The sequence below is a fragment of the Nyctereutes procyonoides genome, unplaced genomic scaffold (genome assembly GCF_905146905.1).
Source record: "Nyctereutes procyonoides isolate TBG_1078 unplaced genomic scaffold, NYPRO_anot_genome, whole genome shotgun sequence".
Classification (NCBI taxonomy): domain Eukaryota; kingdom Metazoa; phylum Chordata; class Mammalia; order Carnivora; family Canidae; genus Nyctereutes; species Nyctereutes procyonoides.
Window position 1 is genome coordinate 40,016,791 of NW_026575126.1, and position 27,500 is coordinate 40,044,290.

Here is a 27,500-nt window from a genome sequence, read left to right on the forward strand (position 1 = left end):
ACACAGATGAATCTCAAAATAATTATACTGAGTGAAAGAAGCCAGACAAAAAAGAGCATATATTGCATGATTCCATTTTTATAAAACTCTTAAAATAAGCAAATGTACAATGAGAGAAAGAGCAATGTCCCCTTGGAGTAGGAGGAAGGGTAGGAGGGAGATATTACAAAGGAGTGGGGCACAAAAAAACAGGGGTGACAGATTTGTTTCTGTCTTGATTGCACTTTCTTGCATGTATATACTTATTAAAACACATTAAATTGCACACTTTAAATATGTGCCTTTTTCATATGTCAATAAAGCTGTTAAATAATTACGATCCGGGGTGCCCATCTGGCTCAGTTGGAAGAGCATGCAGCTCTTGATCTCAGGGTCATGAGTTCCAGCACCACGTTGGGTGTAGAGATTACATAAATAAATTAATAAACTTAAAAAAATTAAAAACCAAGGGAGGAGGCTCTGGCTCCTTCTCATTGCTTTGTTTGTGCTCTGCCGACTATAGCAGATGCTGAGTACAGCACAGGGTCAGTAGACTGCTACCCTGTAGGGACAGAGCTGAGACTTTGGCCCAGCTTGGAGCAGAACTGGTGGGCTTTCCAGTGGCCTGTTGTGAACACACAAGTCTGGAGCTAACCAGCACCTGGGCCACAGCCCGAACTGGACATCCTAGCCAGCACAGAGCATGGGGGGAGGCTGGGAGGACAGGGTACAGACTGTATGGCCTTCCCTCAAAGACCTTTCACCAAAGTGAGGTGACTCACTCATTCATTCAGCCAGCCAGTCTGCCAGGTGTTAAACAGATGTGTTCTGAGGACCTAGAGAGTGCCGAATACTGTTCCAGAGCTGCGAGGGCCCAGAGTAGGACAAAATAGGCATCTGGTTTCATGGAGCCTACACGTTCAGACTAGAGACACAGAAGACATACAAACGAGCTGTTCCCAGATCACGCTGTGAGGAATGTAAAGCAGGGTAATGTGACAGGGAAGACATGGAAAGCGCCCGCTTTGGTGTTGGTCGTCCAGAGGTCTTGTCACGAAGATCTGAAGAAGCTGGGAAGAGCACTCCAGGCCATGGGAACTGCGCGTGCAAAGGCCTGAGGCATGAAGATGGTGGGCATGTTTCTGGGAAAGCAGGCCAGAGCAGATGGAGGGAAGGGAGTAAGAGAAACAGAGGAGACACAGCTAAGGGTTTTGAGTTTTACTTGGACTGCAATGGAAAGCCATTAGATAGTTTTGCTTTTTTTTTTTAAGATTTTATTTATTCACGATAGACATAGAGAGAAAGAGAGAGAGGCAAAGACATAGGCAGAGGGAGAAGCAGGCTCCATGCCAGGAGCCCGACGCGGGACTTGATCCCGGGACTCCAGGATCACACCCTGGGCCAAAGGCAGGCGCCAAACCGCTGAGCCACCCAGGGATCCCCAATAGTTTTGCTTTTTAAAAAATTTTAAAAATTCTTTTGTCTTTAATCTTATTATTATTATTTTTTGGTTCTCATTTATAAATCCTGTGTTGGGGTGCCTGGGGGGCTCAATTGGTTAAGCATCTGCCTTCAGCTCAGATCATGATCCCTGGGATAGAGCCCTGCATCGAGCCCCACATCAAGCTCCTGGCTCAGTGGAGTGTCTGCTTCTCCATCTGCCCTTCCCCCCACTCATGCGTGCATGCGCTCTCTCTCTCAAATAAATAACTAAAATCTTAATAAAAAAAAAAAACCCTTGTGTCAGTAGTTTTGTTTTTTTAAGGCTTTTTTGTTGTTGTTGTTTTTAGTCCTGCTTATTGAGATGGTTTCAGATATGGTAAAATGGACTTTTTTTTAGTGCCTAGTTTGATACGTTTTGGCAAACACCTACTGTCATGTAGTCAGCACCATGATCAAGATACAGAACAGCCAAAAATTCTTTTGCACCTAACTCCTCCTGGCACCTACTGATTTGTTTTCTGTCTTTATATTTTCATCTTATCCAGACTGTCATCAACAGAATCATATCGTACATACCCTTTTGAGTCTGGCTTCTTCCACTTAGTGTAACACATTGAACTTTGACTGTTGTTCTCCTACATATCAGCAGTTTCTTTTTTTCCTCCTGAGGGGTAATCCATTATATGGATGTACCGCAATTTGCTTATTCATTCATAATTTTTTAAAAAAGATTTTATTGATTTATTCATGAGAGACACACACACTCAGACACACACAGAGGCAGAGACACAGGCAGAGGGAGAAGCAGGCTCCCTGCAAGGAGCCCAATGTGGGACTCGATCCTGATTTCCAGGATCATGCCCTGAACTGAAGGCAGACACTCAAAGGCTGAGCCACCCAGGCATCCCTGTATCTTTAATTTTATTAAAAAGTTACCAGTTTTCCAAAGTGGCTGCACTGTTTGGCATACCAAAAGTTCAAATTGCTCTACATCCTGTCAAACCCTTGGCACTGTTAGGGTTTTTGCTGGCGTTTTTTTTGTTGTCGTTGCTTTAACAATTCTAATGACTGCCTAGTGATACCTCATCGTCCTTACTTAATATGTATTTCCCTAATGACAAATAATCTTTTATTTGCTTATTACTTGCTACATATCTTCTATCGTGAAGTACCTTTTTATTTTTTTGGCCCACTTTCTAATGGGTTTTGAGAGTTTATGATTTATTCTGGATACAAGTCTTCCTATCACATGTGTTTTGTGATAGGAGTAGATGGTGGGGTACCTTTTCTTGTTTTTCTTTATTAAAGATTTTATTTATTCAGTTTATGAGAGACACAGAGAGAGGCAGAGGGAGAAGCAGGCTCCTGGCCAGGAGCCTGATGTCAGGACCTGGGTCTGCGTGATCCCTACTGTTTCTTTCTTTCTTTTAAGATTTTATTTATTTATTAGAGACAGAGAGAGAGAAAAGCAGAGACACAGGCAGGAGAAGCAGGCTCCATGCGGAGAGCCCGTCGTGGGATTCCATCCCAGGTCTCCAGGATTACGCCAAGCCACCGGGGCTGCCCACTTTTTTTTTTTTTTAATGTCTTTATGAGCAGTTTTACGTTTTGCAGAAAACCAATTAAAAAAAATTTTAAAGCATCATACTTGTGGTGTATTTAGGAAATCTTGGTTAACAAAGTCACAAAACGTTTCTCCGAAGCTTTCTTCTAAAAAGCTACAATTTTTTAACTCGTACATTTAGGAAGGGCCGGGGAGGTTCCTTTCTTTGCATATGGATTTCCAACTGTTCCCAAACCATTTGTTGCAAGACTATTCTTTCTCCGCTGAAGCGCGCTGCCACCTCGTCACACTCACCAGGGGCGTGTGGCTCTATTTCGGGGCTCTCCTTGAGGTCCCAGCCCGCGGGTGGTACCCTTGGCCACGGAAGTCCCAGGGGAGCCCCAGTGGAGCCCCCAGCGGAGCAGGATCCGGGGGCGCGCAGCTCCGCCCCCCGCCCACGCGCGCTCGACCACGCCCCGCCCCAAGAACCTCGGTTGACAAGACAATCACCGGGGAAACGAGGACTGATCTGATTTCCGGCCTGTCGTGAAGCCCCGAGCGAGCTGCTCATGCGCAGTCGCGGCGGGATGGCCTGTTGCCACCTTGCGGTCAATTTGGGTCTTCGCCCCTCCTGTCCCGGGCCTCTGGGCCTCGCCTCTTCATGCCTTTGCCGCTTCTCAGGGGCTTCGGTCATCCGCGAAGCCAAGTTTACCCAGGCCGGAGACAAACGTGCTGGGCAGAGGACCCAGGAGGATACCTGGCTTTGCTTACAGTATCATACATTCTGTTGTGCCCAAGATTACGTATCTGAGAAACCACCAAGGAGCCGACACCGATGCAAACACACGAGTATTTATTTACAAGCTCGAGCTTGGGTCTAAGTATACCCGACATAGCAGAGCGGGGACTTGGACCCCGAGGTGGGTTCCAGCTTAGTTTTATGGACTGGTCTAGGGGACCTCCAGAAGGGGTGGAGGAATTTCTCAAGTTCTGTTCACATTCTGATGTAGGGCTTTCAAGGGTATTGAGCTCAGTTCTTATTCTGATATGGGACTTTTTACCATGGGCGTTGAGCTCTGTTCTCATTCTAATATGGGGCTTTCTAGGGCGTTAAGCTGTGAGCTGTTTTTTCCTGTAACTGAAGCAAGGTAAATTTCAGCTCTTATTCACAGGAGCCTGAGATGGCTGTACTTGTGCTAAGGCTGAACTTAAGGCGGAAAGGCCTTAATTTTCTCGGCCTCCACACATTCTAGGGAATTGAGGAAGAAATGACAAGCAAGACGTAGAGTGCCTAGCAGGTGTCAGGGACATACATAGTTGGTGCTCAGAGTGTGTCCGCAAGTGCCAGACGTGCGTTTGGAAAAGTGTGTGAAGGGGACCCAGACGCCCCGCGGCCCGCAGCCCTTCCCTGCGGTCAGGATCCCTAGGCTTTGCACCGACACCCGCTGCCGGTTGTCCCTGCGCATGCGCACGCGGGGCGCCCGTGCAGCGTCGCCTCGCGTCCTGTTTGGCCCCGGCTGCGCGCCGTCCAGGGCCCCGCGCGTTGCCATAGAGACCCGGGAGCGCGGAGGGGCGAGCTTGCCCTGACGCCGGGCTGCAGGGATCCAGATCGCCATGTCTTTCCGCGACCTCCGCAGTAAGGCTGCCCTGCTCGTGTCTCCTGCGACTCCGCGGCCGAGTCTCCCCCCATCCCCCGCCGCCCCGCGCGTGGTTTCACTTACCCCCCTGAACCAGTGTGTGCTTTCCGCGCAGGGAGTTGGCAGTGGGGTTCTGACTTCACGGCCTGCACACTTCCTAAAGGGGCTGCTGAGGAGAAGCCCAGTGCCTTTGCAGGGAGGGGGGAGGGATGAAGTGAGGATAAGCGAATTAGTGCTACTTTGGGGGCGCCTGTTCAGAATATCACATTTTCGTCCCCACTTGCACAGTGAATTGGGTTGTGTGATCCCTGCATGAACTACTTGGAGGTAGAGAGAGGTCAAGTAGCTTGTTTTAGGTCACCCAGCTAGAACTGGGTGGAAGCTCGCATGGAGCAGTGGGACTCTGTGAGTCAACATCCCTTGCACCCCCGCTTTTTTTTTTTTTTTTTAATATTTTACTTATTAATGAGAGAGAGAAGCAGGCTCCCCGTGGGGAGCCAGAGGCGGGATTCAATCCCAGGACCCTGGGATCAAGACCTGAGCCAAAGGCAGATGCTCTACCACGGAGTCATACAGGCGTCCCACATCTCTTGACTTTTATGCACCATCATTTTCTGAATCTGAAGGTATTAGGCCAGTTGGCTCCACGTGCATAGGTGTAGCAGGTGATCGCCAATTTGGTGTGATCTGGGCACATCTTTTCTGACGAATTGCTGAACCTTTCACCATTAACAATTACTCCTTTCAGTTAGGAATCGCTCTTTTTCTACCATGTGAATATAGGGGAAGAGGCATCACATTTCATTGACATACCTAGTAGCGTCATGGTATCAATTATACGCCCTCTGGGATTTGAAGGTTCTTGGTGACTGTGTGTCACAGAGACAGGTTTCTCCTCCCTTGCAGGCGGAGGCCAGTGTTCTGCTAGGGGACACCAAATGGAGTTGTGCCGGGAGAAGGGTGTAAAGAAGGGATTTCTGAATGTTATGGCCTTAAACAAATGCCATACATTTGTGCAATTTATGATAAGCATAGTCAAATTGCTGCCATTTTGCAGAATTAACAGCACTTGACTATTGCTAACTGGGAAGAAGTATTTAGGCAATTGCCTGGCTCTGTGGTGGGAAGACTGCTGCTTTGTTGACCATCACTCTGTTCACATTTCCCCCCAAACAGTGACAGAGCTCTTTGTGCTGTTGCTCCTGCCTGTTCTTGTACCTTCTGGTCTATTGGCTGGTGAGATCCAGCCTAACCTCCAGTACCTCTTTGTGAATGATGTTGAGATATTTTGAACCTTCAGGAAGAGCAAGGACAGGCATTATGCCTGGCCTGAGCCAGAAGCACACCGAACATAGATCTTGGCATGTTGTGGAAATGCAGAAAATGTTTGCTGTGTTCATTTTTGCATTCTGCTTAAAGCTTAATGACAACAACCTCCGGTTTCCAAGTCTTAGTATTATTGTTTCTTGTTCTGGCTTATAAAAAAAAATCTAAATATTACTGTATTGTTCAACCAAGTCTCTTTAAGATTTCTTTAAATACAATGCAGTTAACCTTTAAAATTTTTATTATTAAGGTCCCATATGCTCACTAAAAAAAAAAAAAAAAAGATAAAAAGACAACTCCAGAATAACTCAGAAAGGTGAATTTTGCCCTACCACCATCACTCCTAAACATAACCATTGTTAACACTTAACATATTTTTCTTTTTTTTTTTTAAGATTTATTTATTTATTCATGAGAGACATAGAGAGAGAGAGAGAGAGAGAGAGAGAGTGTGTCAGAGACACAGGCAGAGGGAGAAGCAGGCTCCATGCAGGGAGCGGATGTGGAACTCAATCTCGGGACTCCAGGATCACACCCTGGGCTGAAGGCAGATGCTCAACCACTGAGTCACCCAGGGATCCCGCATATTTTTCTAAGATTGATTTACTTATTTGAGAGAGAACACGCCCATGCACCAGTGTGCCCGTATGTGAGCAGGGGGTGCTGGGCAGAGAGGGAGAGAAGCAGACTCCCGGCTAAGTGCGGTGCCCTCATGGCTTGATCTCGTGACCCTGAGATAACGACCTGAGCCAAAATCAAGAGTCGAGTACTCAACTGACTGAGCCACCCGGGCACCCCAACATAATTTTTCTCTATGACATTTTATAAAACCAGATATTTCTGATTTTGAGGGTAAAGAGAAAGATATCCGAGAGAGAAATGACATGTCAGAGAAATTCTATTCACAGCCAACCTCTAAACCCTATTATAATGTACAGCTTCCACTTTTTCTTCCCATTGAATGTAAATGTTTTTCAAGAAGCACATTATGTATTTTAACTTTTATCTCCTTTTTACTTTCCTTCTTAGAGACTTTTTTTTTTTTTTTATGATAGTCACACACACAGAGAGAGAGAGGCAGAGACATAGGCAGAGGGAGAAGCAGGCTCCATGCACCGGGAGCCCGACGTGGGATTCGATCCCGGGTCTCCAGGATCGCGCCCTGGGCCAAAGGCAGGCGCTAAACCGCTGCGCCACCCAGGGATCCCCTTCTTCTTTTTTTTTTTTTTGAATTTTTTTTTATTTATTTATGATAGTCACACAGTGAGAGAGAGGCAGAGACATAGGCAGAGGGAGAAGCAGGCTCCACGCACCGGGAGCCTGACATGGGATTCGATCCCGGGTCTCCAGGATCACGCCCTGAGCCAAAGGCAAGCGCCAAACCGCTGCGCCACCCAGGGATCAGGAATCCCCCTTCTTAGAGACTTGATAAATAGTCCCTAAAACTGTCTTATACATTGGGAACTTATACATTGGGAATAAAAAGGGGAAGCAAGGAAAGCATCTGAGTAAATAAGTGGCTGCTTTTTGATGGGGAACTGACCGAATTGTATTTTATCTTTGGACAGATTTTACAGAGATGATGAGAGCCTTGGGATACCCTCGACATATCTCTATGGAAAACTTCCGCACACCGAACTTTGGACTTGTGTCTGAAGTGCTTCTCTGGCTTGTGAGACGGTTAGAATTGTACTTTATTAAGGTCTAAGAATGAATACTATATTTTATTCAGTACCCACCTAGAGTACTGTTTGTAAAATACAGGAGTCAGTAAATTTTGAGTTTGACAGACTCAATTATAACCTGTTAAAAATCAGTTGCATATAAAGAACGATGTGGGAGAAGGGAATGTACTGGGCAGTGGTAAAAGATTTCTCAGTAGGAAGCAGACACTGGGCACTGGTCCACGCTCCTCTTCATGTTTTCACTTTCCTCGGGGTGACAGGGATCTCCACATGCTCTAGTGAGTATATTGGAGTAGAAATCATTTAGATTCAGATTTCATTTTGTGTGAAAAAAAAAAATTAAGCTTTATTTATTCACGAGAGACACAGAGAGGCAGACACAGGTAGAGGGAGAAGCAGGCTCCCCACACCTGATGTGGGACTCGATCCTGGGACTCCAGGCTCACGACCTGAGCCAAAGGGAGACGCTCAACCATTGAGCCACCCATGTGCCCCTTGGGTGAAAAATCTAATTCAGGGTTGGCAAACTTTTTTAAGGAGATCGTAAATATTTTAGGTGTTACAGGCTACATAAAATCTTTCTACCCTATTCTTTACGTCTCATAATCCTTTAGAGATGTAAAAACCCTCTTAGCATGCAGGCTGTACAGAGACACAGGGCGGCAGTCTGCTGACCGCTGGTGGGTCATCAGTAACTCGAAGAATTCCAGTAACTGCAGTTTGTCAAGCTAACTAGTTAGCCCTGGGTCAAGGGCTGTCAGCCAGAGTAATAGTTGTAATTATTTTAATTAAAATTTGAGGTCTGAGATAGATTTAATTTTGGAAGCTGAGCCCCAGATTTGATTTTTGAAGTTACTTAAGTCTGTTTTTAGATGAGTATTCACTCCCTTTGGTGTTTGGTATTTTATGATGCTTTTGAAGTCTTTCTTAATCTTTCTCCCTTAACCCGGGCACTCAGAGAGCCTGCTATTACAGATTGTCTCAGCTGTCCACTTTGTCTTTTGTGAACTTGGTGCTTAATTAACTTGTCTTTCTCTCCATGAAAGGTACGAACCTCAGACTGACATCCCTTCTGATGTTGAGACTGAACAAGACCGAGTTTTCTTCATTAAGGCAATTGCCCAGTTCCTGGTTAGTTGACAGTTACTTGCTGGAGTTGGACTATTAAGTACATTACAGATAAGTTTTTCTTTCCTACAGAAAGCAGCTATGGCTGCTTTCACCTTTCTAAGCCCATCTGATCACCAGGTTCCTGTGGAGGCATTTTGCCAGTACAGGCTTTTCGGTTTTTTGGTTTCGATTCATTTGTTAAGAATTCTATTTAGTTAGTTTTGTGGGTTTTTTTTTTAATGTTTTATTTATTTATTTATTTATTTATTTATTTATTATTTTTAAAGATTTTATTTATTTATGAGAGACACAGAGAGAGAGACAGAGACACAGGCAAAGGGAGAAGCAGACTCCATGCAGGGAGCCTGACGTGGGACTTGATCCCAGGTCTCCAGGATCAGTCCGTGGGCTAAAGGCGGCTCTAAGCTGTTGAGCCACCTGGGCTGCCCCTATTTTTTATTTTTTAAAGATTTTTATATATTTATCCATGAGACACACACACACACACACACACACACACACAGAGGCAGAGACACAAGCAGGCTCCACGCAGGGAGCCCAACGTGGGACTCCATCCCGGGTCTCCAGGATCATGACCTGGGCCAAAGGCGGTGCTAAACTGCTGAGCTACCTGAGCTGCCCATTTAGTTAGTTTTGAATAGGTAAAGTGCATCATAGTTAAAAAAATTTTTTTTTAAAGATTTTATTTAAGAGAGAGCACGCATGAGCAGGAGGAAAGGTAGAGGGAGAAAGAGAGGGAGAAACAGACTCCTTGCTGAGCAGGGAGCCTGACTGAGGGCTCAGTTTCAGGACCCTGGGATCATGACCTGAACTGAAGGTAGATGCCTCACTGACTGAGCCACCCAGGTGCCCCTGAGATTTTTTTTCTTAATTGTGAAACAATATAGAATAAAATTACTTTTTGTCATGTCTGCCATTGACCCAGTTCATCCCCAGTTCCATCCTCCAGTGATTCTTTATGGGTATATAAGCAAACACAGAATACATTCTTTTCCCTTCTTTTTACATGAATGGTAGCATATGGTACACCACTGCTTAGAATCTTGCTTTCTTCACTTAATGGTATGTTTTGGAGAACTTTCCAAATCCATATCTAGTTTCTTCATTCTCTTATACCTGGGTAGCATTGCTTTCATGGATATACCATGATTTATATAATTTATATATAGATCAGCATTTAGATTGTTTAACTTTTGCTTTTTGAAACTGTGCTATAGTGATAACCAATACGTATCATTTTGCTTGTGGCTGTATCCTTAGGATAAGTTCTTAAGATTGGAATTGCTGGGTCAAAGATGCGTGCATCTGTAATTTTATTGTTATTTACCAAATTGCTCTCTATCAAGATTGTATCAGTTTACACACCCACTTGCAGCGCTTGAGTCCCTTGGAAGTTTAACTCAGCACAATCACGTTATTAAAGAGAGGTTTTCAAATTACCTACATGGGATTCAATTTAGATTTTACGTATGAAAGGGCCTTAAACTTTTTTTTTTTTGTCTGAAACTAGGCCACCAAGGCACATATAAAACTCAATACCAAGAAGCTTTATCAGGCAGATGGGTATGCAGTGAAAGAACTTTTGAAGATCACCTCTGTCCTTTATAATGCTATGAAGACCAAAGGGATGGAGGGTTCTCAGATAGGAGAGGAGGACATCAGCAAATTCAAGTTTGATCTTGGCTCAAAGGTAAGGACAATGAGAGGCTCTCAATGACACAGGACAGAATGTGTACTACTTAAACTCTGAAGGGGAACATGTCAGGTACTTTCCATAGTCGTTGACTGAGAGCAGTTTGTCAGTTCTGTGCTCACAGCATTTGGTTACAAAGAGAAGGCACAAGAAATGAATCCAGCTGCATATCAAAAGCCCACTGTATGCCAGGCACAGTTGAGATGCTGGGGATACAGGCGTGAACAACAAGGACAGAAATCCTGTTCCTGTGGCTCCAGGGGAGAGTCAGACTAAGCCACAAAGCAGAAGGAACGGCAGGTCAGAGGTGATCAGTGTGTGGGGAAGTCAAAGCAGGGCAGGGCCTGGGGTAGGCGAGGTGGGTATGCTCAGTAGGGAGATGGGACTGGTGAGTCTTCAGAGCTCTGAAGGAGGGAGGAGCAAGCCATGCAGCAGAGGAAAGGTAGCCTCTGATGAAAGTATGCTTTGTGTGTTTGAGGACACGGAGCCATTCAGGGAGAGACTGGGAGCTGGGAGCGGGGTGGTGACAGACCCCTGCGTGGTGCCTGCACAGCCACGGTAAAGACTTTGACTCTGAGCTGGGAAATCACTGCGCTTAGAGCAGAGAAGTACATGATTCAAAGGATCACTTTGGGTGCTTGGTTGAGATCAGACTGAAGGAGGTGAGGGTCGAAGCAGACCTGTTAGAGAGCAAGAGATGACCGTGACCTTGAACAGGGCAGTGATGTCAGGAGCTTAGCTGAGATGGGAGAGAGCTGAGCTGCCAGGCTTTGGAGGACTTGGTGAAAGCAGCAAGCCAAAAATGAAAGTTAAGTCTTTAACCCCCTACTGTGATGGTTTGGGCCAGCGGCTAAAAGCAGAGGAAGCATCACCCCTCTCTCCTGCCAGGCTGTTCTGTTTTCTCCCAGGAGAAGACACACCCTTCAAGGGGTTGTCTTCTGAGGGAGCTCTCAAAAGAAGTCTCCGGCGGGCGGGGAGGACTAGGATTGGAAGAGTGGTGTGTCTTGAGTCAGTGGGAAGAGTGGCCTCAGGTTTTCTCCCCAGCTCCCCCACAAGGAGGCAGAGGCAGAGGTGCTGAAGAGGACCTCAACCCACCCTGAAGACCTGGGAGTGAAGGCTCCCGGGCTAGGGGTGCAGATGGAAGGTGGGGGTCAGAGGGCCCTGAGTCCTTGACTTCCACTCCTTTCAGAGCCTGCACTGCCTTGCTGTGCCTTGGCTGGTGTGAGCCTGGGCATAAGTCCCCGCTGACTGCATGAGGCCTGCCAGGGGAAGCCTTTGTGATCACCTGTGGTCGGCCGGAGAAATCATACTTAAGTGGTTTTTTTTTTTTTTTTAAGATTTTATTTACTTATTCATGAGAGACACATAGAGAAGGAGAGGCAGAGAACACAGGCAGAGGGAGAAGCAGGCTCCATGCAGGGAGCCTGACATGGGACTCAATCCCAGGACTCCAGGATCATGCCCTGGGCTGAAGGCAATGCTAAACTCCTGAGTCACCCGGGCTGCCCCACATTTAGGTTTGTAACTAGGAGCCAGACTGCTCAGTGGAAAGAAGTGGCCAGAAGTTAGAACCTAATTTAAATGTGGATCTTGTGGGTTTGGATGTGAGTTGAGAGAAAACCGACCATGCAGGGAAGATCCTACAGCCACACTGTCTACTGGAAGTTTCTGTGATGATAAATGTTCTGTATCTATGCCATACTGTAGCAGCCACTAATCCTGTGTAGCTAGCACAACCAAATGACCAGGTTCCAAATTTTATTTAAATTTAAATAATTTAACATTGAAAATTGGCCACATGTGGCAAGTCCACACAGTTTAGCCATCAGAGCTCTGAAGTATTTGGTCTGAGTACCTGCAGGGGTGAAGTTGCATTTACTGTAATGGAGGGGATTGTGGGAGGAGCAGGCCTGGTGGGAAAGGTGGGGAGTTTGGGTGGGAGCACATTGAGTATGGGGGCGTCCAGCCTCCGGTCATAGGAGGTGTTGCCGCCTGAGCTTAGGATGGAGAGCGGGTAGAGAAGAGTTCAGAGACTGAACTCTGATGGCCTCCAGGGCTGGGAAGTGGGAAGCTGGGGAGATGATGAGACAAAGGGAATGGGACATTCGCTGCAATGAGGTTGTGTGTGTGGGGTAGCTGGAGGAAGCAGAACCCTGGGGGACTAAGGAAAGGGGAAGAAAGTCAGTGGCTATGAACGCAGAGGGAGACTTGCTGTCCGTGGCTTGGGAATAAAAGTGAGGTGGGACTTCATTGGGGAGCGAGGAAGAGTGAGCAGAGTAAGGAAATGTTTGGGTTCTCTGGAAAAGTTAGCATGAACAAGGAAGTGTTGAGGGGACCTGCGAACCCTAAGAAAGAAGCTTGTGCTTGGGGCTGGAGGCTGGCATCTTCCCAGCAGTAGCTCCACCCTTGCAGGAGCCGGCTACTGCTATGCACATGTTAACTCACGGGACCCTGGGACCCTTGGCAGCCCTGCACCCTGCTGTGAGGAGGCAGAGAGCTGGAAGCAGCAGGGTTGAGCACAGGACAGCAGGATTCTGCAGCAGGAAATGTGTCTCAGGTTCCCCTCTGGGGAACAGCTCGCGCACAGGATGGAAATATGTGTCTTGTGGAAAACGTGTTTAGCAGTCAGGTATCCTGACTGGTGGCAGAAATTGTTATTAACAAACTGGTTGTTTCTGAATGTCCATTAAAAACCTGTCACCAAGGTTTCTGTTTTTGATATTTTCCCTCCAGATTGCAGATTTGAAAGCAGCCAGGCAGCTTGCTTCTGAAATCACCTCCAAAGGAGCATCTCTGTATGACCTGCTGGGCAAGGAAGTAGAGTTGAGGGTAAGCTGAGTTCAGATACTTAAATACTTAGCTGAGCATTTTTCAAGGTTTTCTTGCCGATTCTGTGGTTTCCCTGTCCTCGTTTCATTACACTGAACCTGATTAAATGAGGAATGTGCAGGGAGGTCATAGTATGAACTGCTAATCCTGATTCTAGTGGCTGCTGCTCTATTCTTAATAGCTTTGACTTTTAGTTCAGGAATGGCAGTTATGTGGCATGCTTCTGGCACTTGCCTCCTTGTGCCCATGGCAGACTGCTGGTCATGGTGTTTTTCCTTGGGAACTCAGCATTTGTGTCTACAAAGTGCTCTTCTGAGCCCATGGTTCCCAGACCTTGCTCCCAAGAGGAATCCCATGGGGACCTATAAAAACTACTGATACTTGGCTTCTGTGCCAGTGTCATTGGCTTGGAGTAGACCTGGACACTGGGGCTTGTTAAGTCTTAGCTAATCTAATGTGCAGCAGATTTGGGCAGCCTGTGACCTAGCCAGTTACTACCCCTCAGCTGAAGTTGATGTTACCATTAAAATTTATTTGCACTCCTTGTTTTAGACAATTCCAACCAAGGACAATGCTTCATCCACTATGTTTACAGAGCTGTTTTTTTTTTTTTTTAATTTTTATTTATTTATGATAGTCACACAGAGAGAGAGAGGCAGAGAGACACAGGCAGAGGGAGAAGTAGGCTCCATGCACCGGGAGCCCGACGTGGGACTCGATCCCGGGTCTCCAGGATCGTGCCCGGGGCCAAAGGCAGGCGCCAAACCGCTGCGCCACCCAGGGATCCCCGTTTACAGAGCTGTTTAATAAGAGTGTGGCTCCTATAGTCCTTTTAAATGTCCAAGTTGTCCTCCATACCAGTGAATTAGAATGTCTGGGGGTGAGAGCCAGCCATCCAGCCCCCCCACCCCACTTTTTTAAGATTTATGTATTTGTGGGGGCGGGGTGAAGGAGAGGTGCCAGTGGGAGGTACAGATGGAGAGGAAGAGAGAATGTCAAGCAGACACTGCACTGAGTGTGGAGCCCAACTTGAGGCTCGATCTCAAAACCCTGAAATCACAACCTGAGCCAAAACCAAGAGTTGATCACTTAACCAACTGTGCCCTCCAGGCACCCCACTCAGGGGCCCCCCCAGACATCCAGCTTTTAAAGAACTCCAAGTGATTCCATTGTGCAGTAAAAGTTTGGGACCTACTGGTTTAAGAAGAAATGGAGTTTTGTTTAATTTTTATCTGTAAGGATTTATGGCATTTGAAGCATGCATGCTCACCTCTAATTTTTTTTTTAATTTTTATTTATTTATGATAGTCACAGAGAGAGAGAGAGAGGCAGAGACATAGGCAGAGGGAGAAGCAGGCAACATGCACCGGGATGCCTGATGTGGGATTTGATCCCAGGTCTCCAGGATCGCGCCCTGGGCCAAAGGCAGGCGCCAAACAGCTGCGCCACCCAGGGGTCCCACCTCTAATGTTTTTAAATTAAGTGCATTTAATTAATTTTGTTCCAGTCGGTAAGTCAGCCATGACCTCCCTCACTGCCTGGCCTTTGTTCTGGAATCACTGCTGTAGTGTAATGGTATTTTTCCTCTCGCTTTTCATTTCTGTCCCTGGAAGCAGGGGACTTGGGTGCCAGCTCATTATCCTGCTCTTGATATATTAACCTAGCAGTTGCCACCTGGTGAAGGGCAGTTGACAGAATAAAACTGCCACTCTTATCTAATAGCTAATTTAGATAACTAACAAGACAGCTCCAGGCCTTCTATGTTTTCTCTTTATAGTGCATGTGGGGGTGTGTCTGCATGCATTTCTAACATACCTAGAGACAAGAGCTCATCACTTGATAATTGCCACAGAGCTGTGGCTTCATTGTATGACTTCAATTAGGATTCTACTAGGGATTCTTAGCACCATCCTATAATGAATTGAAATAATCAGTGGCTGAACTATTGCCATGGGAGCCCAGAATATGGTACTTCTCACATTCTGTATACAGCTGTAATCTGAGGAAGATCCCCTACCCAGTATTTGTTTTTCATACACTCAAACATTCCTTGAGGGCTAGCACCCACCATAGGCAAGGCACCGTGCCTTGTGTCCTTGAGTAGGTCATAATCCCTGCCCTCCATAGTTTCCATCAGTTGGGGATATGAGGAGTACCATGGAATAAAGGAAGCCAAGGCTGAGTTTGCTGCAGGAACCTTATAACTGCATTGGCGTTGAAATCCCATGTGTCAGAAGTTCCTAGCACTGTTGTGATAGGCACGGATGCCTCCCTTGATTGGTTCATGGTTAATGCCAGGGGCAGGGCCATGGTGACTCCTCTCATTATGGTTAGTATCAGTTATCAACAACAAGCAACTTAGAGGGAATCAATCATAGGAAATATCATAGAAGCTGGCAGAGGATTCATACAGCAAGTTGAGCAACACTTGGTTTTGGATTCACCTGAACAAATGTAGGGAAAGGAGCAAATTTGGAAGAAAAGATGATGGGGGTAAGCTCAGTTTTGCCCGTGGTGTCTTGGCGATGTGGGGGCTATAGTTGGGGACGGCCCAGGGCATTAGAGGGAGGATAGGTTGGCAGTAGGATTAGAAAGATGTGGGGCCACCTGGCTGGCTCACTTGGTGGAGCATACGACTCTTGATCTCAGGGTTGAGAGTTCAGGCCTCACGTTGGAAGTAGATAAGACTTAAAAAAAAAAAAAAAGACGTTTGGAAGAGGTGCTGGAAGAAAATTTTACATCAGATATGTACCCTGTAATAGAACTTCGGAAAACTAATCTATAAACCATATACAGATCTGGGGATTAGTTTTGAGAATTCATTTTCTGAAAATCCTTGTAATTTCATTTCATTGTTTCTCATAGGAACTGAGAACAGAAGCAATTGCCAGACCTCTGGAAATAAATGAGACTGAAAAAGTGATGAGAATTGCAATAAAAGATATTTTGGTAAGATTATTTGCTTTTATGTAATGTTGTTGTGCCTAGGACTTGAAAATACTGATTTATTCCCTGACTTCTTAAGACAGAATAACCCTAGGCGTAGTGACAGAGAAAGGGGTATGATGTGGGGAAATGGAAAATGCAGAGGACAGTCTAGGATACCTAGGTTATTTACTTCTATTTTTTTCTCCTTGTTGTAAATATGAACAACTGCTCCCCCCAAATTTGTCAGTTTTAATAACTTAACAATTCCCTTAAATTCTTCAATAATTTTCATAAGTAATGCTCTATTGTATGGACTTTCATTACTTTAACTACTTCCTTACTATTGGGCATTTAAGTCATTTTCAGGTTTACTTTTTTTTTTTTTTTTTTTTTTTTTAATGGTGCTCACACCTGGGCATGGAGATTTTTTCTCTCTCTCCTTAATTTTTATTTTAAAAAATGTTATGTATTTCAGAGAGGAAGCGAGCATGAGTTGGGGGATGGAGGGACAGAGGAGGGAGAAGTAGACCCTCACTGAGCAAGGAGCCCGATGCGGGCTCAATTCCAGGACCCTGAGATTGTGACCTGAGTTGAAGGTAGACACTAGACCCACCAAGCCACCCAGGTGTCCCATCTCTCTCTCTTTTTTAAAATATTTATTTATTTCAGGGCAGCCGGGGTGGCTCAGCGGTTTAGCGCTGCCTTCAGCCCAGGGCCTGGTCCTGGAGACCCGGGATCGAGTCCCACGTCGGGCTCCCTGCATGGAGCCTGCTTCTCCCTCTGCCTGTGTCTCTGCCTCTCTCTCTCTGTGTCTCTCATGAATAAAAAAATAAACTCTTAAAAAAAAAAAAAAGACTTGGGATCCCTGGGTGGCGCAGCGGTTTGGTGCCTGCCTTTGGCCCGGGGCGCGATCCTGGAGACCCGGGGTCGAATCCCGCATCGGGCTCCCTGCATGGAGCCTGCTTCTCCCTCTGCCTGTGTCTCTGCCTCTCTGTCTCTCTCTGTGTGACTATCATGAATAAATAAATAAAATCTTAAAAAAAAAAAAGACTTAAAAAAAGATTTATTTATTTCAGAGAGAGAGTGAACACATGAGCTAGCTGAGTGAGGGAGAAGGAGAGAAGGAGAAGGAGAGAGAATCTCAAGCAAACTTCCTGCTGATTGTGGAGCCTGACACAGGGCTCGATCTCACAATCCTGAGACCACGACTTGAGCCAAAACCAAGAGTCAGACACTTTAACCAGCTGCACCGCCCTGGTGCTTCTGGGCACAGGGTTTCTAACTAGCGCTATAAAGAATAGAATGACCGCCATCCTTTACTGCTTACCTATAGTCAAGTATTTGCTCATCTTACCTGATGCATTCATTTGGAGGGCAGTAGTGAGGGAGACTCTAGACTCAGACTGCTTGGGTTTGAATCCCACTGTCTGATCTTAAGTAAGTTACTTAACCACGCTGTGCCTCACTTTGCTCATCCATAAAGTGAGGAGAATGGTATTGTCTGCCACATAGGGTCATTACGTACATTCATTATGACAGTGCGCGGTATTTGTAGTCTCCAGCACATGTAGGTATTCAGTCATTACTAGGGATTTATTTTATTTTATTTTATTTTATTTTATTTTATTTTATTTTATTTTATTTTATTTTTTTATTTTAATTTTTGGGGGGATTCATTTTACTCAATAGACATAGGAGAGGGGATCCCTGGGTGGCTCAGCAGTTTGGCGCCTGCCTTTGGTCCGGGGCACGATCCTGGAGACCTGGGATCGAGTCCCATGTCTGGTTCCTGGTGTGGAGCCTGCTTCTCCCTCTGCCTGTGTGTCTCTGCCTCTCTCTCTCCCTCTGTGTCTATCATAAATAAATAAATAAATAAATAAATAAATAAATAAATAAATAAATAAATCTTTAAAAAAATAGACATAGGAGAGCCTTATGTAAACTAGGAGTAGCATAAAACAAGAATTTGCTGAGAGTTGTAAATTCTAAGATTTTTTTTTTTTTTTTTTTTTTTTTTTTTTTTTTTTATGATAGAGAGAGAGGCAGAGACGCAGGAGGAGGGAGAAGCAGGCTCCATGCTGGGAGCCCGAAGTGGGACTCGATCCCAGGACTCCAGGATCGCGCCCTGTGCGAAAGGCAGGCACCAAACTGCTGAGCCACCCAGGGATCCCCCTGTAAATTCTAAGATTGATAGGTTTTTATAATATCCTTGTCATAAAACAGTACTACTCCCTGGGCAACCCAGCACCAGGGTTCAACCTTAGCCGTGAGGAAGGGAGGGCAGCTGAGATGGGACATCAGTTACATGCAGGCAGACAGATCCAGGAGGTAAATATGTTAAAGATAACGGAAGTCAAGGTTTTCACGGTTGGAAAACAGTTACGGATATGAAAAACTTAGAATGAACCCTGAAATTGGAGGTGTTGGCTAAGTGCATAGTTTTCATTGGATAGACAGGTAACTGGCTAGCTCTAGGAATGCATTTGGTACGCATGTATGTTTGTACACATGAGTGTATGTCATATTTATGTACATGCCCATGTACGCCCACATACACATTCATACATTTCCTAGCTCTGAGCAAACCTACCATCAGATCTTGGCTTCTCAATGCCATTCTCCACTAAAAGGAACCAGGGCTCTTGGGAAGAAGCATCTGAGTCCAGAGGCTGGAACAGGAAAGTACAAGATCCCGTCGTGCCCAGAGAATGAAAGGGATCTATCAAAATCCTTTGCAAAATAGATAGCAAACCAGGGACAATTTAAGCTTCAAAATCAATAAATTATAGTAATGGATCATAGAGCATTGAATGAAATGGGAGGCCATGAGTTCTCACTGATATAAAAAATAAAGGACTATATTGAAAGCTGATGAAGAGAAAGTATTTATTTCTTATAGTTTCAAAGTAGTTCCTTTCAAGAGTACTTAGTAATTACAAAGGAGAAAACAGTGACTCCACTTGAGAATCCTGGCAGACACCTGCTTAATCAGGTTGCTGGTAGTGGGACAAATAAAAATCCTGCACACCCTATAGGACTCAGTGATAGCTGTGCTGTTTCTGCTAAAAGGTGCATAATCTGAAGCTTATCAGACAAAGGCAGATTGAAGGACATTTTCCAAGCTGCTTGGCCCTTCTCTCCAGCAGTGGAAGGACATGGAAGTCCAGGAAGGGCCAAGAAGTCAAGGAAATGTGATGACCGAATGCCAGGGTGACCTCCGCCTGGTGTTACGGACGCCACGGCACAAGTGGGGATATCTGAGAGAGTCTGAGGACTGCATGGTGGTGGTGCACCTGCGTTCATTTCATGTTTCAGTGATTGTATCATGGTTGTGAAGGAAAGAGAAAGTCCTTGTTCATGGGAAATACAAATATTGAGAGGTGATGGGACCTCAAGCCAGCAACCCACTCTGACCTGGGTCAGGAAAAAATGCTTTGTATTCTACTCTAGCTGTTTGTAAGTTTGTGATTGTTTCTCAATGTAAGTTTTTTAACTGCTAATACTCTTGTGCTTGTCAGTGTTCTGGCTGGATCAGGTTAACATGGCATGAATGTGCCTTTAGCACTAAGTATATATTAGAATAGTGAAAGGAGGGCACTGTTCATTTCTTGGGGGAACCTCCTTATGTATGTATGTATTATTTCCTTTTTTATTTTTTTAAAATATTTTATTTTTTTTATTAATGAGAGACAGAGAGAGAGAGGCAGAGACACAGGCAGAGGGAGAAACAGGCTGGCTCCATGTAGGGAGCCCGACGTGGGACTCGATCCGGGGACTCCAGGATCACGCCCCAGGCCAAAGGTGGCGCTAAACCACTGAGCCACTTGGGCTGCCCTATTTCCTTTTTTAAATTGAAATATAGTTGACACGCAATGTTAACATTTTTTTTTAAGATTTAAAAAAAAAACATTTTTTTTTAAGATTTTATTTATCTATTCATGAGAGACACACACACAGAGAGAGGCAGAGACATGGGCAGAGAGAGAAGCAGGCTCTATGCAGGGAGCCTGATGCAGGACTCGATTCCAGGACTCCAGGATCACGCCCTTGTTCAAAGGCAGACTCTAAACCACTGAGCCACCCAGGGATCCTCTCAAGGTTAACATTAGTTTCAGGTGTACAACATAGTTGGTGAAGGCCTTTTAATGTATCTGTTAGTTGCTACAAAATATCCATGATGTTTGATAATTCTAAAAGCAAAACCAAAACAACAGCATGGATACTGAAAAGGGGTTATAATATATAGTTGTTTCAGAAAGCTAGGGGAAATTGTGTTTATCACACTGATAGTTATTTTTTTAACATCTTTTTTTCTTTATATATATTATATATATATATTTATATATATATATATTTTTTTATAACATCTTTTTTTTATATATTCATTATATAATATTCAATACTCTAATAATAATAATGTTTAAAAATAAACAGAGGCAGAGACATAGGCAGAGGGAGAAGCAGGCTCTGTGGGGAGCCTGATACGGGACTCGTTCCAAGGACCCCAGGGTCATGCCCTGAGCCAAAGGCGGATGTTCAACCACTGAGCCACCCAGGCATCCCTAAAAAGATCTATTTATCTATTTGAGAGAGCGAGCATGTACCTGCATGGTTGGGGAGAGGCAGAGTGAGAGGAAGAATCTAAAGCGGAATCCCCGCTGAGTGCAGAGCCCAACATGGGGCTTGATCCCACGTTCCCGAGATCATGACCTGAGCGAAAACCAAGAGTTAGACGGATGCTTAACTGACTGAGCCACTGGGGCCCCTGGTTTAAAGGTTTTTTAACCTTTAAAAAAATTACTTTTATTTTTGAAATCAGATAAATTCACTAGGCTTAATCTGACTTTGATTCAGAGAAATATAGTTGCTGTCTACATGAGTTCAGAAACTCACCTTGTCTTCTGTTGTGAGAGTGAATTTATATCTCTTGTGGAGTTTTTATTATTTTTATTTGAAAGGTTTTATTTATTTATTCATGAGAGATAGAGAGAGAGGGAGAGAGGGAGAGACACAGGCAGAGGGAGAAAGAAGCAGGCTCCATGCAGGGAGTCCGACGTGGGACTCGATCCCGGGTCTCCAGGATCATGCTCTGGGCTGAAGGCGGCGCTAAACCGCTGAGCCACCTGAGCTGCCCCTTCTTGTGGAGTTTTTAAAGTACTTGCAGCAAATGGATAGTGATATGATTATTTTCATGAGAATATCTTAGAAACGATTAGTGTACTTCTTTGAAAAAACTCAACCATAAATAAACAATAAAAGTGGTTGCTTCCAAATATCCAGTTAGAGTGTCTGGGCTCCTTTGATGATGACTTGTGGACCCCATAGCATCTTAGAGACCTGCAGGTAAACCCCCAGCCTTTGTGGGGCATAACCCATGTGCAGAGTACTGGAGGGGAGAGCCCCATGTCGGGCATCAGGAACTAAAGGCAGAGTTGGAATGTCAGAATTTGGAAGACAGTTGCATAGTCAGCTGGCTGCGTGCAGACATTGTTCCTAATGCAGTGGATTGGATCGCAACTCTGAGCCACAGGCCTGACCTGGCCGGCTTTCCAGACAAGATGAGTGTGAAGACGGTGCGTTCATTCTGACTACTCCATGTCACGTGAACTTGCTCTTGACTGTGTCCCCTGCAGGGAGGTCTGCAGGTTTTGTCTGTGGTCTCTCCTTCCCTCTCTCCTTCCCCTTCTTTCTCTGGCCCTGCTGCCCAGGCTCCCTCCCAAAAGCTGGGTCCACTGAAGGAGCCACTTTCTCACTGACTTCAGTGCCGTAGTTTCTCTGTTTTAGTCTATAGTTGAGGCTTACTTGCCAGTGGGAGGAACTTTCTCAGTCCCAGCAAGCAGTGGGTGAGGGCTGGGACCACTGAATGTTTCTTTTTGTCCCTTCCTAAATAAAGCCATACTTGGTAGTGGATATATTCCATGAGTCAGATATTTGTAATGGGGTGGGGGGTGGCTGAACAATGTGAATAAAGGCAGGCTAACAGTCCAGAGTGTATGTAAGCACTGTGAGCAAGTGAGCTGCACAGGAGGTCTGGGCCTTGCTCCCCTCTGCTCAGGACACTGTTCTTTCTGTTTTCATTTGTTTTCCTGGGGACAAGCATCCTCTTTTCATGGAAAAAGGATCATTTTTTTTGTGGACCTATGTGGCCTCCTGCCAAAATGGTTGGTGAACTGAGCGATGGCTTAGGGGAGGGTTTGCTCTGTATGTTTACTTTTGCTTTTCTGTAGTGTGATGTCACTGTGCCTGAGGAGTTGTGCACATCCTCTCTTCCAGGAGTCAGGTCGGAGTTCCTCACTGGCCCATTCATTTCCTATTCAATGCAGGCGCAGGTCCAGAAGACTAAAGATCTGCTCAATAATGTGGCTTCTGATGAAGCTAATTTAGAAGCCAAAATCGAGAAGAGGAAATTAGAACTGGAAAGAAATCGGAAGCGGCTCCAGACTCTGCAGAGCGTCAGGTAGATATGAACACCTGAAGAGTGGGATGAGAGTTGTCTTTGGCAGTTCAAGCAGAGTGAGGACTTGTGGTCAGTGGCTTTGGCCCCTTGGGCATAAGATCATCTGGACTGGTTCGTGTGCGGGCCACATGCATCCTAACAAGTGCTCTGCCAAACTCATTATCTTTGCTGCTTTCAGTGTGCCTGGGAAATTGCTTAATTCTCGAACCTCCCTTTAGTCCTTTACAGCTTCTTGGAATGCAGGGCAGAGTAAGTGAATCCAGATGGTGAAAGTTACATAAGGCTCCTCTCCTAAGATCTGTGCCTTGCCCTAAACGAGGTAGACACAGAAGCATACTCTCATTTCTTAGTTTGAATAGATTTTAGACTTTTATTTTTCTTGACAGTAATTAATCTTTCTTTTGACTTTCCCTCCCTGAAAATACCTTTTTCCAGGTAATATGAATGGATAGTAGTGGTGCAAAATACCCTCCAGGTCATTAGAGCTTTTCTTTTTCTTTTTCTTTTTTTTTTTTTTTAATTTTTATTTTTATTTATGATAGTCACAGAGAGAGAGAGAGAGGCAGAGACACAGGCAGAGGGAGAAGCAGGCTCCATGCACCGGGAGCCCGATGTGGGATTCGATCCCGGGTCTCCAGGATTGTGCCCTGGGCCAAAGGCAGGCGCCAAACCACTGCGCCACCCAGGGATCCCTCTTTTTTTCTTTTTTTAATTTGTTTATTCATGAGAGACGCAGAGAGAGGGAGAGAGGCAGAGACACAGGCAGAGGGAGAAGCAGGCTCCATGCAGGGAGCCCGACTTGGGACTCGATCCCAGGTCTGCAGGATTACACCCTGGGCTGCAGGCGGCCCTAAACTGCTGCGCCACCAGGGCTGCCCTCATTAGAGCTTTTCAAGTGTGTTCCTCACATTTTCTTGGAGCCTGTGTGTGCACCCACACGCTCTCTCTCACTCTCGTTTTGCATCTTCTTTCTCTTGCTCTATCGTTCTGCTACACTGCTTCTCTTCCTTTTCATTCTCCCTTTATTTTTCTCTCTTCACTCCGTCTGTGTAGCTGCTGCATCTGTCTGGATGTCTTGCTTTTTGGAGGTACTGGTGACTGGGCCACACCCTGGCTACTGTCCTGGCATCTGTGGAGATACGTGTAATCCAGGGAGCACTAGCCACTGGCAAGCCATTTCACTTTTGGATTCTGGGCCACCTGATACATGTATCTCATTAAAAAATTCGGGATCCCTGGGTGGCGCAGCGGTTTGGCGCCTGCCTTTGGCCCAGGGCGCGATTCTGGAGACCCCGGATCGAATCTCACGTCGGGTTCCCGGTGCATGGAGCCTGCTTCTCCCTCTGCCTGTGTCTCTGCCTCTCTTTCTCTCTCTCTCTCGGTGACTATCATAAAATAAATAAAAATTTAAAAAAAAATTAAAAAAAAAATTCTACCTCTCAGGGATAAATTCATTTTTGTTAAGTTTCATGGCCTTTCAATAGAAGAGTTCATATGTTTTCTCTACTCCTAAGGTTATATATTATTATTTAGCTTATCTGTTTATATATATATATATTTAAAGATTTATTTATTTATTCATGAGAGACACGGAGAGAGAGAGAGAGAGAGAGAGAGAGAGAGAGAGAGAGGCAGGCAGAGAGGCAGAGACATGGAGTAGGGGAAGCAGGCTCCATGCAGGGAGCCTGATGTGGGACTCGATCTCCTATCTCCAGGATCACACCCTGGGCTGAAGGTGGCGCTAAACCACTGAGCCACCTGGGCTGCCCCATCTGTTTATGTTTTTAAAAGAAGAGAGTTTTCCCTTTAAGATCAAAAATAAGAGAAAAAAATAGGTATAACAAACCAGTTGAAACAGGTTTTTGTGTTATAGTTTTGGTTTTAGATTTTATATTGTTAAAAACTTAGCTTTAGGGATGTCTGGATGGCTCAGTTAAGTGTTGGGACTCTTGGTTTCAGCTCAAGTCATGATCTCAGAGTCATGAGATTGAGCCCCACATTGGGCTCCCCACTCAGCGGGGAGTCTGCTTGAAGATTTTCTCTCTCTCTCCCCGTCTGCCCCTCTCTTCCCCACTGCTTGCATGTATATGCTCACTTGCTTTCTCAAATAAAAATAAAAATCATTTTTAAAAATTAGCTTTAATTTGTAGCAACCTATATTTCCCTTATTAGGGGACAGACTACATTTTGGAGCATCCAGACTGCAGAATATTATGCTCAAGTAAGATAATGCATACATTTAACTTCTTGATTTTGTGAGGTATTTTTGTTTGTTTTTTTAATTTTTTTTTTAATTTATTTATGATAGTCACAGAGAGAGAGAGAGAGAGGCAGAGACACAGGCAGAGGGAGAAGCAGGCTCCATGCACCGGGAGCCTGACGTGGGATTCGATCCCGGGTCTCCAGGATCGCGCCCTGGGCCAAAGGCAGGCGCCAAACTGCTGCGCCACCCAGAAATCCCTTGTGAGGTATTTTTGATATGTGATTAATTTTTAAGTCTTTATTAAAATCCAAACCATTGGGCAGCCTGGGTGGCTCAGCGGTTTAGCGCCACCTTTGGCCCGGGGCCTGATCTTGGAGACCCAGGATCGAGTCCCATGTCAGGCTCCCTGCTTGGAGCCTGCTTCTCCCTCTGCCTGTGTCTCTGCTTCTCTCTCTGTGTCTCTCATGAATAAATAAAATCTTAAAAAAAAAAAGATCCAAGGCATTTTTAAAAATTAATTTATTTATGATAGACATAGAGAGAGAGGCAGAGACACAGGAGGAGGGAGAAGCAGGCTCCATGCCGGGAGCCCGACGCAGGACTCAATCCCGGGACTCCCAAGATCGCGCCCTGGGCCAAAGGCAGGCGCCAAACCGCCGAGCCACCCAGGGATCCCCCCAAGGCATTTTGAGTAAGAAAAAAGACTGCAAAGCTTCATCGAAGATGGTAATATACTTAATGATATTTAAAAATGCATCCCTAAAAAAAAAAAAAAAAAGCATTCCTTTTTTTTTTTTTTTTTTTTTTTTAAAGAGAGATAAAGACCACTCTGATCATGGTCTAAGAACTTCTCTTTCTTTCTTTTTTTTTTAATTTTTATTTATTTATGATAGTCACAGAGAGAGAGAGAGAGAGAGGCAGAGACACAGGCAGACGGAGAAGCAGGCTCCATGCACCGGGAACCCGACGTGGGATTCGATCCCAGGTCTCCAGGATCGCGCCCTGGGCCAAAGGCAGGCGCCAAACCGCTGCGCCACCCAGGGATCCCAAGAAATGCATTCCTTTTTTTTTTAATTTTTATTTATTTATGATAGTCACATAGAGAGAAAGAGAGGCAGAGACACAGGCAGACGGAGAAGCAGGCTCCATGCACCGGGAGCCCGACGTGGGATTCGATCCCGGGTCTCCAGGATCGGGCCCTGGGCCAAAGGCAGGCGCCAAACCGCTGCGCCACCCAGGGATCCCAAGAAATGCATTCCTATATGGATCCATGCGTAGAAAAGTCTGGAAGGATGCTTACCAAATATTAAGTGCTTATACCTGGTGATAGAATTATGAGTAATTTTTACCCTATTCTTCATACTTTGAGATTATTTCTAATTTTTACAGAGAGCTTTTGATTAGAAAAAATAATAAGTATGTTCATTTTGAAGGGAGGGAGGGAGAAGAAAAGAGAACTGGGCTGTAAGCAGCTACGAGATGAAGAACCCTCTCCAGCTAAGGACTTTTCTACAGCAAACCGTGATGGCACCTGGAACTCAGAGTACTTGTTTCAAACTACTGTTTAGTGATCCATCTTTTACTTTTTATTTCATTTGGTTGTTTCAGGCCAGCTTTTATGGATGAATATGAGAAGATCGAGGAGGAGTTGCAAAAGCAGTATGACGTTTATCTAGAGAAATTTCGAAATCTGGCTTATCTGGAACAGCAACTCGAGGACCATCATAGAATGGAGCAAGAAAGGTTTGAGGTAAGTGCTCAGCCCATATTTCTGTACAGACCATTCCTCCTGGTGTGTTATTTTGTACTTGTTGATGTGTCACTTTGTAAATACTGTAGAAAAAAAAATCTGCGAATGTTTTTTTCTCCCTGATCAAGTGTAAGGATTGCTCATGTGACACTTTTGTTTAACTCCTAGTGTCGCTTGAGCACCGGGTTGTCAGCAGTCTGATGGATTTGGTCAGTAGGACTGCAGACGGGGCCGACACATGACCACGTAGTTGAATAAGACATGGCTTAGGAGGGCCTGTTCTTACTTTAATGCTGTGCTATCACTGGCTTGAAATTCTTTTTTTTTTTTTAAAGATTTTATTCATTTATTCATGAGAGACACACAGAGAGAGGCAGAGACATATCAGAGAGAGAAGCAGGCTCCATGCAGGGAGCCCGATGCAGAACTCGATCCAGAGACTCCAGGATCATGCCCTCTGCTGAAGGCAGATGCTCAACTGCTGAGCCACCCAGGTGTCCCTGGCTTGAAATTCTTAATAGTTTTTAAGTGCATTTTTTTAAAAAGATTTTATTTATTCATGAGAGAGACAGAGAGAGAATGGAGGCAGAGACATTGACAGAGGGAGAAGCAGGCTCCTTGCAGGGAGCCCAATGTGGGTCTTGATCCCCAGACCTGGGGATCACGTCCTGAGCCGAAGGCAGATGCTTAATCACTAAGCCACCCAGGTGTCCCTTTAAGTGCATATTAATTTGCACTGAGTCCCACAGAGTCGGTAACTGGTCTTGGATAAAGATCTCAAGACTTGGCCAGTTCATTGAAAGATTTTCAGGGGCCTTGGTTACTTGAATCATTCAGACCAGTTTATCAGCAACTTCTTTATAAAGAGGATGCAGTGTATTGATTATTGTGGAAAA

General features: G+C 45.2%; 1 protein-coding gene across 4 annotated transcripts in view; it reads left to right on the plus strand.

The window, feature by feature from the left end:
- The first annotated feature begins 4,465 nt into the window (after positions 1-4,465).
- CLUAP1 (clusterin associated protein 1) overlaps positions 4,466-27,500 on the plus strand; it is a 37,439-nt gene continuing 14,404 nt past the window's right edge. For 2 of the 4 annotated variants that reach the window (XM_055341345.1, XM_055341346.1), the window contains exons 1-8: positions 4,467-4,601; positions 7,497-7,608; positions 8,660-8,744; positions 10,255-10,434; positions 13,171-13,266; positions 16,132-16,215; positions 22,518-22,651; positions 26,463-26,604. In XM_055341345.1, the coding sequence (XP_055197320.1) occupies positions 4,580-4,601; positions 7,497-7,608; positions 8,660-8,744; positions 10,255-10,434; positions 13,171-13,266; positions 16,132-16,215; positions 22,518-22,651; positions 26,463-26,604 (855 nt within the window). In that variant the 5' untranslated portion in view covers positions 4,467-4,579. Of the gene's footprint in view, positions 4,602-7,496; positions 7,609-8,659; positions 8,745-10,254; positions 10,435-13,170; positions 13,267-16,131; positions 16,216-22,517; positions 22,652-26,462; positions 26,605-27,500 lie in introns of all 4 variants that reach the window. The other 2 variants (XM_055341344.1, XM_055341347.1) reach the window with 2 other exon arrangements.